This window comes from Carettochelys insculpta, chromosome 5, assembly GCF_033958435.1.
Source record: "Carettochelys insculpta isolate YL-2023 chromosome 5, ASM3395843v1, whole genome shotgun sequence".
Classification (NCBI taxonomy): Eukaryota; Metazoa; Chordata; order Testudines; family Carettochelyidae; genus Carettochelys; species Carettochelys insculpta.
In genome coordinates, this window is record NC_134141.1 from 125,423,384 (window position 1) to 125,437,666 (window position 14,283).

The 14,283-nt window shown below is 50.1% G+C and overlaps 1 protein-coding gene across 1 annotated transcript; it reads left to right on the top strand.

Annotated features, from left to right (window-relative positions):
• Nucleotides 1–2,839: 2,839 nt before the first annotated feature.
• LOC142013266 (myogenesis-regulating glycosidase-like) lies at nt 2,840–9,160 on the top strand. The gene is given in 2 exon segments (XM_074994426.1): nt 2,840–5,750; nt 5,753–9,160. Coding segments are annotated over 2 exon segments (2,091 nt in total). The 5' UTR covers nt 2,840–5,401; the 3' UTR covers nt 7,495–9,160.
• Nucleotides 9,161–14,283: the final 5,123 nt, after the last annotated feature.

Sequence of the window (14,283 nt, forward strand, 5' to 3'; positions counted from 1 at the left end):
TAGATCAGAGAGAGTCCTTGAGAAAGTCAGTGCACTATCTCTACCCTCCCTATAATTTACTGCTTGCTCATGTGAAACTCCTGTGTCTTTGTAGCCTGACAGCATCCTGTGGGATAATTTTGGCTTTCCCCCATCCACAAGCAATAGCCGATCCCGGCTTTCTCATGTCAGCTGTACACACAGTCAAGGGACTGGTGAACAAACAGGCTTCCAAATCCCTTCAGGCATAAATCCCCAAACAGGAAGTTATGTGCCAGCCAGAGTGACCCTATTTGCTGGGGTAAAAGTATATATGATCAGAACTGTTGCTTTCGGCCACACTTTGTATTATGGGTCCATCTAAAACTAACTAATAAAAGGATAATGAAGGACTAATTATAGCTGTTACAGGGTCTTTCAGATGAATAGTCTTCTTATCACTATCTATAGCACCTCCTAGAAGAGTGTTTCCATTTGCAGGTCAGGGCTCTGTGTCTAATCTGGGCTGAACAATCCCGCCTAGACTGTAACTACATCTACACTAGGCAACATAAGCTGACCACAGATATGCAAATCTAGCTATGGCAATTGTGTAGCTAAAATCAATGTATCTGCACTCCATTAATTAGGCTGTCTATACTGGGGGAGGTTGACGGGAGAGTTCTCCTGTTGACCTCCCTTATGCCTCACATCTGGCAAACAGTACAGGGGTTGACTGTGACCCTCCTAAAGGTTGATTTTGTATGTCCATACCAGATACATGAAATTGAACCTTGAAGTTCCACCCTGAGTGAACAACAAGAAGTCCTGAGGCACCTTATAGACTAACAGATCTTTTGGAGCATAAGCTTTCATGGGCAAAGACCCGCTTCATCAGATGCATGAGTGGGGGGGCGGTTCCACAGAGGGGCATTTAAAGAGTGGGGTCCCAGTAAAAGGGAGGGCCAGAGCTGACAAGGTCTATTCAGCAAGGTGGAAATGGCCCATTATCAGTAGTATGTATCAAAAGAGACAAAAACAAGTCAGATCAAACAGTGGGGATGTGGCCCATTGTCAGAGTTTAATGTGGAGATATTAACACCCAGGGCAGAGAAGCTGCTTTTGTAAGGGGCCAGCCACTCCCAGTCTCTGTTCACTCCCTGGTTGAGGGAGTCAAATTTGCAAATAAATTGCAGCTCAGAGCTTTCTCTCTCCATTTGATTTTTGAAATCTCTTTGTTTTAGGACTGCTGCTTTTAAATCTGTTACTGTGTGTCCAGGGAGATTGAAGTGCTCTCCCACAGGCTTCTGTGCATTACCCTTCCTAAAGTCTGATTTATGTCCATTTATTCTGTTACATAGGGAGTGAGTCAATCTACCGGGGTAGTGTAGACATAGCCTGAGATGCCAGAAGGAGAGATTTGGTGATGTGGACAGCTCTTTACTAGGAGGCAGGTTAAGACTCACCAAACTTATTTCGCTCATGAGACTGTGCTCTGCGCCACACCGCCTTCGCTCCCATCTCGCTTGTCCTGAGCACCTGAAGCACTCGCCTCTTCAATACAGACAAGACCAACTTCAGCTTCTGCATCGCCCTTTCTCCCTGCTGCCATGACTGCCCTGGAACTAGATGATGGATTCCAGCAGCTGCTGCTGAAATCTGCCACCGGCCAAGCTGTCCCACCCTTGACGCTAGGACAGCAGCAGCTTGGAACGTGCTGGCATCCAGAGCCCTTCTGGTGGGTGGGCACAGCTGCTGTGGGGAGATTGTCAGGGTTGGCATATGCCATTGTGGGTGATGTCAGTATGGAAGAGTGATGGGCCCATCTTCTGTCCCTTCCCCCCTGCCACCGAAGGACTTTTGGAACATTTCGAGGACACAGAAATCAGGCAAACTGCAAACTTCTCTGGCTGAGACAGCTCTTTCCAGAGCCAGCCCTAAGAACAAGGACCCTCAGGAGCACTCAGGGTGGAGGATGATGCTCAGCAGACTCGCAGTACCAATGTAAGGGGTGAAATTTCCAGCTTGGGACCTGCCCTGGACTCCCTCATGCACTGGTGCAAGTCAGGAGAAGCCGTGACTCTATTCACATCAATGAAGCTGCCTTGAGAAAATCAGGCACAGTGTCTCTTTCTCTCTGCTCCTCTCCTGCTCTTCCCTCTTGTCTTCCGCCTTTGCCTCCTTGCTGCTGGCTGGAGAGCCTCTCCTTCTGCAGCTCCCATCATCCCCTTGATAAACTGCAATAGTAACTGAGAACTGCAGGGGACAGCACGTTGCCCCATGCAACAGGCACTCCTGTGGCATTGTACCGCTGAAAGTACGGGGCTTGCTCTCACCTTGCAGAAGGGAGGGCACTGTAAGGCTGGGGTGACAAGAGATGTTTTAAAAGTGATGCCACCCCCCCCCCCAAAAAAAAAAAACAAAAAAACAAAACCTTGGAAAATTATGAAACCTGTAGGTTTGTTCTGCAGGTTTTGAAATGGGGACAAGTTTTCCTTTACTCAAAGGTTTACTGGAAACTTGCTTGGAAATTCTTCCTTTTTCTTCATTTTCCTGACTCCCTTTTCTTGCCCTTTTCCCATTTCCCCTATGTTGCCACTGGAAATTGGGAGATGAGTGCATCAAAAAAAAAAGATGAACTGAAAAAATAGAAAAAGAAAAAGTTGATTATTTGTTTTGTTTTCTTATTTCACCAGGTTAAAATATAACCTTTTGGGGGAAAAAAAAATCCAAAACACTATCATGAAAGTTTTCAATTTTGAAAGAAAAATGTCATTTTTCAACAACAGAACAAAGAAAGCTTTCATGTAAAAACCTGCAGCCAGCATTAGGCTAAAAGTAACTTGAAGGGGTGAGGTGTTGGTGGGTTTCTGTCCTTTCCTATTGGCCAGGCCCATGTTTGCTGTCCCCTTACTTGCTATGTTTGGTGCTAAAACACCTGAGCCTCTGGGTTATTTCTTGATCCCAATTTTCTCTTACTTGTTACTTTCCAAGGATAGAAAATCCTAGATTGTAAATTCTTTGGGGCAGAGATGCTTTTGCTCATTGTACTTGTGCAGTACCAAGCACAGTAAGAGCTGGACCATGGCTGGAGCTCCCAGGTAATGCCACAATACAGCTAAACCAATGAAACAAACAATGCCCCTCTGCCGTGTATATTAGCCAAACCGGAACGTCTCTACACCAATGGATAAATGGGCACATTAGGCCACAGGAATGATAAGACACATACACCTGTAGTGGAACATTTTAACTTCCCTGGACAGTCCATTATGGATTTAAAAGTAACCATTCTTCTCCAAAACAATTTTATCACCCAACTACAGAGGGAGACATCTGACCTGGAGTTTATTTACAAAAGTTCAACGCTATCAACTTCGGCTTGAATAAATCTCTTAACTGGTTAATGTATTACAAAGGCAAGTTCCCCTTTTTAGATATGTGTGTTTCCACATCACATGCTATGAATGAGCCAGACCCAGCCTAACTCAATTGGTTTCATTAACATTAGTCCTACAACTGACAGGTAACTTGGTTTGCTGTTATGTATACCCTGGAGTCTGTAATTTCCACTCCAAATCATCTGACGAGGTGGGTTTTGCCCGCAAAAGCTCATGGCCTCATAAATGTGTTAGTCCCTAAGGTGCCACAGGACTGCTCATTGTTTTTAACTATGTCCAGCTACTGCAAAGGTTATTCCATTTAGGTATAAGAAAGGATTTTTTGCTCAGTGCTGATCTTTTTTTCCATTTCAGGCCACGTCACAGCAAAGCTGAGGCCAGGCAAAGTTCAGCCAGAAGCCCAGAATATCCTTCCCCCCTCCAAACACAGCAGGTAATGGAGGTTACTTGGAAGCCTTTCTGACTGACATTGAAATTACTGATTATGGCATTTTTAATGGCCCCTCACACAGCTTGGCATTACTCTACTGAGATTCTGAGTCGTTAAGAACGATGGAAAAACACTTTGAGATGCATGTTGCCTAGCCAAGGAGGTTGAGCTTATTACCTTGTTACCTGAGGACTTGCTTCCCAACCCCGTGTTGATGCTAAGCTGCAGCCAGACTTCCAAGGGAAATGGAACCTCCGTCCTTGGAGGATTTCAACATTGGTTTGACAAACACCTGTCAGGGGTGGTCTAGGCCAGCATTTCTCAACCCATGGAGTGACACTCAAATTTGAATCACCAGAAGGTTTTAAAGGGTCACGTGACAGCAATTCGGCCAATCAGAAAACTGAATCTGCCCCTGAGTAACAAGTGTCAGCCAGACGCACCAATGGGGAGTACGGGGCAAGGAAGGTCAAAGGAAGCAGGTGTTTCCAGACCCAGCCTTTCCAAGGGGCCCAGAGCTCTGGCCACCAGTGAAGTGACTTTGGCAGTGGTGGCTGGAGCTCCAGGCCCCTTTGAAATGCCGTATGCTGCTCTGGCTGGATGTGGCTGTCAGGGAGTGGGAGTGGGGTCAGCACCACGGTCCAGGTGGTGCTTAGGACTGACTGGCCTCAGCCCCGCTCCTTCTAGGACATGGAGCTGGGCTTCCCTCCATATTGCCTCAGGGCCTGCGGTGGCTGTCGGCACCGCTAGCTTCAGCACCCTCAGTCTGATCAACATGACTTATTTGTGTCCTACACCCAAGCTGCTTAGGTACTGCACTGAACCAGAGCCTACCCGGTGAGGATATAAATAGCTCCTATGTGAGCTTGCTGGCTCCTGTCAGCAGCTGGCTGGCGGTCCGGGAGCAGTGCGCAGACGTTAACCTCCATGCCATGAGGCAGCTATGACTACCGGGCCCTGTCCAAAATGAAACCTCACTTCATCGTAACTGATCCAGGAGAGCAAATGTCTCGCTGCTGGCGTGATCAGAGTCAATACAGAATGAGAACAACGTGATACAGGAGGACGGGGAAATGCATCCAGGAATCTACTTGACCAAAGGACTAGAAGCCAGAGAGCACTGTGAAGCTGCCAGCCTGCATTGTCTGGTGCCTGCCCTTGTTTCTCTGTAGAGTCCTGTCTGCTTCTCCCCAGCAGGCTTTGTCCCCACCCCCTCCTCCCAGCTTGGCTGAGCTGAGCCAAACTGCAGCCAAGGGATGCTCGTGGGAATCTTGGCAGGTCCCCGTCTGGGTGAGCAGCATTATAATCAGCCTCGCACAGCTGCTGGTGAGCAGAAAGTAAGAGCCTGGAGCAGAGCAGCCAAAAGCAGCACAGACAGGGCGTCTGCACTGAAGTGGCAAGAGAGATGATTTGCTTCATTAGCTGCACTCATTTAGTGGATTTTTTGTAACATTTCACCCCTTCTTCTATGTCAGGGTCCGTGCTGCAGGACTAAATGGGTTGGAAGGGGACACAATAACTGATCTTCTTCTTCCTTCCCCTTGACTAGCGAGAGCAGAGCATCACAGTGAGAAACAACGCTGCCAGCAACAAGGGTCAGCTCCCAGGCGTCATGGAAAATCAGCCTGTTCATCGGTTAAGAAAGAGGAGCTCTAAAAAGGAGGCTGCTGGGGGGACACTCCTGCCTGAAAGCTCCACCCCAGTGAAACAGAAGCCGCCCACGGAGCTGAAGCCAATGATGGGGGCAATAGTTGTTGGGCTCCTCTTGTTCATTGCGGCGGTGGTGGCTTGGTGCTACTACACGGCCTCTCTCGGGAAGGCAGAGCAGCTGAAGATGGAATTGATGGACCTGAGGAAGGATGGGTTCATCATCAAAAACCAACAGGGAGAGGTGGTCTTCAGACTGGCCTTCCGGTCAGGAGCCCTCGACCTCGAGTCTTGCTCAAAGGAAAAGGAGATTTTACCTGCACCAGATCAGACAAGGGGAAGTTGAATTTCTTCATTCAGACGGTCAAGCCCAAGGACACGGTGATGTGTTACCGTGTCCGTTGGGAGGAGTTTGTGGTGGACACGGTGGTCGAGCACACCATGTTCTGGGAGGACGCTCACTGGTACGGGGGCTGCGAGATGAGCGTCCAGCACTGGCCAATCAGACTCCCGGGGTACCATGAGCCCATGCCCTTTGTGACAAGTGACGTGTATTCCTTCAGGGACAGCTTTGGAGGCATCTTGGAAAGGTACTGGCTGTCCTCGAAAGCAGCAGCTATAAAGATCAGTGACTCGGTGCCCTTCCACCTGGGGTTCAACGCCAGCGAACGGTCGCTCTTCTTTCAGGCCAGGTATAAGGATTCTCCCTACAAACCTCCCCTTGGGCAGCAGCCTTTCCCAGAGCTGAGCTACCGTGTCTGCGTCGGCTCGGACGTGACCTCCATTCACAAATACATGGTGCGGAGGTACTTCAACAAGCCTTCTAAGATCCCATCAGAAAATGCCTTCCGGTATCCCATCTGGTCCACATGGGCTCTCTACAAAAACGAGATTGACCAGGATAAGCTGCTGCGTTTTGCAGAAAAGATTAAAAAGTACCGTTTTAATTGCAGCCATATTGAAATCGATGACACCTACACGCAGACTTATGGCGACTTCGACTTTGATCCAGTAAAGTTCCCTAATGTGACAGAGATGTTCAAAACGCTGCGAGAAGAGGGATTTAAAGTTACCCTGTGGACGCATCCCTTTATCAACTACAATTCCTCCAATTTTGGCGTGGGAATAGAGCGGCAGCTCTTTATCAAGGAGCCGACAGGGCAACTGCCCGCCATGGTAAAGTGGTGGAACGGTATTGGGGCCATACTGGATTTTACCAATCCCGCGGCCAGGGAGTGGTTTCAGAGCCACCTGAAACACCTGCAGTACAAGTATGGCATAGCGTCCTTTAAATTTGATGCCGGTGAGGTGAGCTACCTGCCAAAGCAGTTCAGCACCTTCAGACCATTGTCAGATCCCAGCATCTGGTCCAGACGGTACACGGAAATGGCCATTCCATTCTATGAGCTTGCCGAAGTCAGGGTCGGCTATCAGTCCCAAAACATCTCCTGCTTCTTCCGCATCATCGACCGTGACTCGGTTTGGGGATATGAGCTTGGCCTCAAGTCCCTGATCCCTACCGTGCTCACCATTAGCATGCTGGGATACCCCTTCATACTACCGGACATGATTGGAGGAAACTTTCTGCCAAACAAGACGGAAGGCGCTGTTGAAATCCCAGACCAGGAGCTGTACATCCGCTGGCTGGAGCTGTCGGCATTCATGCCCTCCATGCAGTTCTCAATACCCCCCTGGCTCTATGACAAAGAAGTGATAGACATAGCACAGAAGTTCACAGAGCTGCACGAGTCCCTGGTCGCCCCTCTCTTATTGGAGCTGGCTGGGGAGGTCACCGACACGGGAGACCCCCTCATACGGCCCATCTGGTGGATTTCTCCCAATGATGACTTTGCTCATAAGATTGACTCCCAGTTTCTCATTGGAGATACCCTCATGGTGGCCCCTGTCCTGGAGCTGGGCAAGCAAGAGCGAGATGTGTACCTCCCCGCTGGCAAATGGCGCAGTTACAAAGGGGAGCTGTTTGATAAAACCCCAATCCTGCTAACAGACTATCCGGTTGACTTAGATGAAGTTGCTTACTTTTCTTGGGTAGCGTAACAATTGTATTAGTCAGTTTTAAGCATTGAACAGGTAAGAAATTGAAAAAATAGGGAGCTGTTAGTTTCTGAGGATACTACGCCTCTCTGTGAGGCACTGACCAGTGATCATACTTCCCACAGCACAGAACCATTCTTATGGAGTTATAAATACGACACGTAAAAGATATTTCTATACCTTTTGTCCTTTGAAGAAGTCCATGTTGTGACACAGTCCCTATCAGTCCCTTTAGGGTTTTCTGCACTTCCAGGCGGTCTCGTGTCTGCCTCAGAGACTCACAGTGGCTCTTTTATTGCCTTGGGGCTTTCCGCAGGCAAGAGTCCCCACTCACCAAGCCACTCTCGCCACCGGCAAGTTCTACGTGAGGGGTAAGCAAACCCCCTTCAGCAGTCCTTGGGCTGCTCTCGTCCATCAGGCAGGACAGCCCGCCAGGGGAAGGCAGGTGGGAGCCCAGGCCCACCCGCCTGCTTCTCTGGGCTCTGGCCCGGGGACCCTAGAAGAGAGGCAGCTGTACAGGGCTTTTGCCCTTGCCCCATGCAGCAACCTTTCCCTGGGCCACTTTTCTCACTGATTCCCTCTGGCAGTCTGGTCCTCAGGCTTGCAAATGTCCTGCCTGTCATCATCCTCAACCATGGGCTTAGCATCCCTTGGTGTCTGATGCCTCTCTCATTACTGCCTTCCATTTTCTTGCATGTGCACCTCACAACTTTTTCCCCTGCTGGGGTGGGGTGGGGGGGGCACATTTTATAGTGGGCCAACAGACCTTTCCCTGAGAATGTGTGTTTAATTGGCCCTCCCTGGCAGGCTGGTCCTTAATGAGCCACAGCTGCCTCACCTGGCTGCTGGGCTGCACTCTGAAAAACTAGCCGGGAAACAGAAAGTCCTTAAGCTAGTCCCCAGAATACCTCCCTTCGACCAGGCTCTTGCAGCCTGTCAGCTGTGGTCTGGCATGATGTGCAAAGCCTGACCTCTTAGTTGTGGTATTATGTATGGATATAACATACAGAAATACGGATTGTACTTGGGTTATTGCCCAACTCCACGGTTATGTCTCCACTAGAGGGTTTTGTCAACAAAACCGGCGTTTTTTTGTTGACAAAACCTGGGGAGTGTCGATTCCCAAGGTGGTCCGTCGACAGTAAATCAACAGAATGAAGCACTTTTGTTGACAGTTTTATCCCACTCCCCACAAGGCATAATGCCTCTGTCGACAGACAGCTGGTCTGGACCTTCCGGGCGGGGGTGGGGGAGGGGGAACCCCTCTGTCAACAGACAAGGCTTCCAGGCAGCTCTTTCTGCTGTGCTTCTGGTTCTCAACAAAACTTCTGGCAACAAACTGCCATAATCTAGACATTGTCAAAGTGACATGGGTGCTTTTTTTATGGGTACATTAGAAGATTTCCTTGATCATACACTAATTCTTTTGCTCCAAGATTTTTTTATTTTATTTTCAAATTGCTTTGTTGTTGGCTGAGGAATTGCTTTGAACGGAGTAGTGCATTTTGAAAAGGAGCAGGTGATACTTCTGCAGAGGCCTTCAAGTCCTTGCCGCCACCACTTGGGATGGAGTTTGAGGCAGTTGCAAAGGGTGGTAAGAATTGGCTTCAGGCTGATTTATTCAGACCAGTGAATGAGAATTTTGGCCCTCAGCAATATTAGTGACTGTTGTAATCACTAAAACAAAGCTAGCCCACATCTGGCCCCAATTCAGCAGCTGCTTAAATCCCACTGATTTCAGAAATGAAACCCTGGAGCCCATGGTATCGGTGAGTGCTTGGTGGAATGGGATCTTTGACTACTAAGCAGTCTCTTTCGAAGGGATGCAGCACCGGATTGGAGCTTAGGAGCTGAGATTCTGTTCCTGGATTTGCCACCAGCTTGCTGGGTGACCTCAGCAAGTCACTTGTTTGCCTGGTGCCAAAGCCACCCCCCCACCCATCTGTAAAATGGGGATGTTAGCTAACCCTCAGGGCTTGGAACTGTGCTCTGGCCCTCATATCAGTCTTATAACAACACCTGGGGCCTTGGCCCGAGTTTGGGCCTCACTAGACCCAGGCCCTGGTTCAGGGAGGGGCAGCAAAATGTCAGGCCTCCTAGTAAGGCAGAGGGCCGACAAAGCCAGGTGTGTACCTAGAACAGCAAGAGTGGGCGACTGCCACCCATGGATTAGGGATGGGGCACAAGCTCCACCCCCTCCACTGCGCCCCAGCCCAGGGTCCAACAGCAGCAAAGCGGTCTGCCACTGAGCTCAGCGGCAACCCACACTGCAACACACTGACTCTGTTATCCCTGGCCACTTCCAGACCCACCCACCCCCCCGGCAGGTCACACCTGAAGGGGCCTCAGGTTGGGTTCTTGCATACCTGGGTAGAGCAGGGTCTCCATCCTGGCTTGCAAGCTCCTCTTCAGTGAGGCCCGGCAATCCAGGCCAGTCTTCAGCCTCCTGCAGGGGTGTACTGGCCTCCCAGTCTGGGAGCTCAGAACCAACACGGGCTTCCTCCAGTGGCTGGCCTCCAACTGGGCTTGTGGCTCAGCTTTTAGACAGGCAGTCCCACTCCCTGACTTCCCGTCAGGGAAGGGGATGGGGTGAGGCTCAACCCACCAGGTCAGAGAGGGGCTTCTTCCCCCTCTTGGTCAGTGAGTGGCCACCTCTCTAGTCCAGCCTGGTCCTGCGGCCCCCCCTGGGGATATCAGTTGGCAGTGCCTTCATAGGGCCGTGAACACGGGCATGTAACTGGCGCTGTTCACCCCCATCCCAACTCCTGCCCCTTCTGCAGTGAGGGAGAACCTGGCGTACGCCTACCTCGAGTGTGCCAGGCTCCAGCTCTTGCTCCAGCTCCTCCAGAACCACCTCCTCAGGTTCTGGCTGCTCGTTTCCCCTCGCCACCGCTGTGCCACAAGACACGTGTTCAGCCCTTCTAACCCGTCCTTGTGAGCCAACCCACTCCGTCACCTCTGAATTCCTCCACCTTTCCCAGGTACAGGAGGTCTAGATTCTGCTACCAGCTCTGCTGCTGTCCTGTGGTGTGACCACGGGTACCGTGCTAGGTCTCTCGGTGCCCACCCTTTGTCTTCCTCAGCTATTCAGGCTGCCAGCTCTTTGAGAAAGGGATGAGTTCCCCAGTATCTGCCGTTCTACAGCAAAATATCCCCTGCCCCTCACTCCCGGCCAGGGCCTCTACGTGCCACTGTAATACGAGTAGAAAGCTTACCCATACCAGATAGAATAGGACTCACTCCCTGAGCCACACCACATAGCCAGCCCCCAAAATACACCAATTCTGCAGCCCTCTCCTCATCCAACCCCCTGGGTAATTTATCACCCAATGTTGCTTGCAGCCCCTTTGCTTCCCAGAGTCATTCTCCCCCTTGAATTGCTCTAGTTTGGCAACTGCATGGGAGTCGGTGGAACGCACTCCTCTGGTTACAGCTTTCCCCAGAACAGTGGTGGGGCTGGGTGTATGGTGCCCCTCACTTTGCAGGAAGGAGACTGAGCCAAAGGGTTGAAAGAGACTTTTATTCAAAATGAATAGATGGAAACATCATCATCATCATCGACTGTGTGACTCCCCATTGACTTTACATAGACAAATATTTCTCTGGTTTTGCTTAGTGGGAGTGATGGTCACCGAGAACAGAGTTGCAGTAATGACTGGCTTCCAAGGACACTGAGGGGGGCACCATCATGTGACTGCCCCCCCCCGCCAGACTCCCCTCTGTGCCTGCCGGGGGAGGGTCAAGCGTAGGGTTCCTTCTAATTTTTTCCATACATGGGTGGAGTAAATTTTATTATGCACACCAAGGCTTGTGCAGACATGCACCACCCATAGAACCACACACTGCCCACTGTGGGTGATCTGCTAGTCAGATGCACAGCATTCAAATCTCTCCTGGGTGGTCACCCAAGCACTCAGCTTACAGGCAACACTGGCTGGGACAATACCTCCTCTGACTCAGGCCTTCCTCCACTTCTGCCTCACCTCTTCCCCCAAGCTGCCTCCCTCAAATGATACAGCCTGGAGGACTAGGGGAGTTGGGCACATACAGCAGGGATCCATACCCCTGTACTCACTCGCAACAGCAGGGGGGAGGCAGATTCACAACATGAGGTGGGGCACATGTCCCTACACGTTGCCAGGGCAAGGTAGGGTCAACTTTCATATCCACCAAAAACCACAAAAGTCTGAAGGTAAATATTACTTGCAGCAAGGGAGAGCTGGACAGGTCCTTAAATTAAAGTATAATCATCTACTTTTCATGTCAGTATCAGTTCTGAATGTGACAGCCAGCATTCCAGCAGGAAGGTGGGTCTTAGGTCTGGACTGGAGGAGTTATTGAATTGTGTTGTTTTGTGCCACTTGGCTTCTGTAACTTCAAATATATGCCACATTTTGCCCAGAAGTTGGCTGCAAGCAAAACCCATCGTGTTCAAAGTCAGAAGATGCAGCCTGTGCATTTTAATGTAGGTCTACTTAACCTCATAGTGTAGACCCGAACTCAGATTAGTTTTACAGACCATTGGAGGTGAAAGTAACCCATTATCATCATGGCTACTGCAGTTGTTCCCAAAAAGTTGTTGCAGATGGACCCAGTTAGTTAAAATTCCCTTCAGCATCTCAAAACTATTTCAGTTAATATGAGAGCTGTATTGTTTGTTTTTAGCAATTAAGAGTTAGAAAACTGGTTAAAACAAACTTTATAATCTGACTTGCGAAGGCATGTGCACCTTTACAGCACTGTGCAAACCAGTATAATGCAAAGGTTAAAATACAATACAAAAATCATCTGAGCCAACTGTAGCTCAGCCATTCCCAGCTGCTGGGCTGGACAGACGGACACTGGCTAGCAAGGTTGAACCCATACATCCAACTCCATCTCCACAGGTATTGCCTTGACTTGTAAAACCAACCCTGGATTTTGTGCAGTGACATGACAAGCCAGGAAGAATGACACTTCATCCCTTTTAGTGGTACCGAAAGTAGAAGTCAAGTCACAGGACATTTTAGCGTGGAATCCTTGCATTCCAAAAAGATACACATCAGCCCTTTCCCAATCCCTCCTTGTTCAGAGCATGAAAATGGAACTTCAAAATAGACACCCCCTCACCCCTCCCCTAACAAGGAGCTGAGCTACTTCCCTTTTGTTTCCAGAGAGTGGAAAGTTGACTGTGCAGCAAATTCTACAGCGCAATGCTGAGGCACCTCCTACCACTAGTTTTCCCAGGATGGAGGCTGCCCCAGAACCTGGAGATACATTTGTGGTGCTTGCAACACATGTTCAGCCATTTCCTCGGCAGGTCCCTGGCAGGTATTTCACTTTGCCTGCTGGGAGACCGGGAGCCACCCCGGTGGTTCTTTGCAGGAGAAAAGGATGCTTTTGTGTTACTAAATTTTCTTACTAATCACTTAAACTTTCATTAAGAAAAGTCTTTCCTTTTAAAGGGAAGGGGAGGTGGTGTCCATTGGGAAACTGGACATAGCCGAGCTGCGATGAGTTTTCTGGCCGAGTGTCTCTGTGGTCTTTGCAACAGTGGCACCACTAATTGTCACCAACTTCATTAAATGAAGACTTTACAGACTCTAGCTCATTTCCTTACTCCCTCATCAAGCGCTGCACAACCAAGAGGAAGTTATAAAGTGCTCTGAAATACCAGCCACTAGTTACTTCGGGGTGTTCTCCCTTTGGGAGCAGCCTGTGGCTCATTCAGGCATTGGATGACACAGTGACCTTGGCTCTACTTTCTGTCGCATTTCTGCAGCCCTGTTGCTTCAAGGGTGGCAGGAAACAAAGAGTGCAACAATCTTATGCAGAGGTTCAAATGTCTCCTGTGCCCCCACCCTGTCAAGTTGGAATGGACAATTTCCCCAGGCACCCAGAACCTCGCCAGAGCAGGGATTTGTGTGGCTGAAGTTTTCAGGCTCACCCCAGAAGCACAACCAGGTATGTTCTCTCTCTTTAGGATTCCCGCCGCCCACACCCCAGCTTTTCTGCACTGGGGACAGCTGGTTTGGAGGGATGCCATAACAGTCCTCTCTCCTGAAGGGCAGGATTGCTTATTTGGCCAGTCAATATAGCCAAGCCCCATGCTAGCTGCCAGAGGCAATAGTTAAATGGTGCCAGGCTACTCTGATCACCGCACAGAGGCACAGAGGCATCCATAGGCAATGGGTGAGGGTGCACAAGGGGCCACACGCACCCCCCCAAGCATTGCCCTCCCCCTGCATTCACCATCAGGGCCATGCCGCTTCCGATGAGCGTCAGGGCCTCCCCCGGCGTGGTACAGCCTGACAGCAGTGTGAGCCTCCTAGCTCATGCTATTCCTATGCCATGCTGCTCCAGAGGAGGTGGGAACTGCCCAGCACACACTGGAAGTGGTGGGTTGGGGGGAGGGGCATGGGCATGGACATGGAAGGGATAGGCAGAGGAACATGGATGGTGCCCACCTCACCCCCCCCCCCGCATAATCCCCACCACAGTTACCTCTGGAGCCATCCAGGGTTAGCTTGTTGCTTATGGAGACCTTATCCAGATGTTGCAGCAAACCGACCATCCCCAGAATCCTTCCCCATAACCACTCCTGAGATGGATATACCTAACCAAGGGCGGGCCAGGGAAGCAAGACCTCAGAATGGCTACGTCTACACGTGAAGCCTACATCGAAATAGCTTATTTCGATGTAGCAACATCGAAATAGGCTATTTCGATGAGTAACGTCTACACGTCCTCCAGGGCTTGCAACGTCGATGTTCAACTTCGACGTTGCGCAGCACCACATCGAAATAGGCGCTG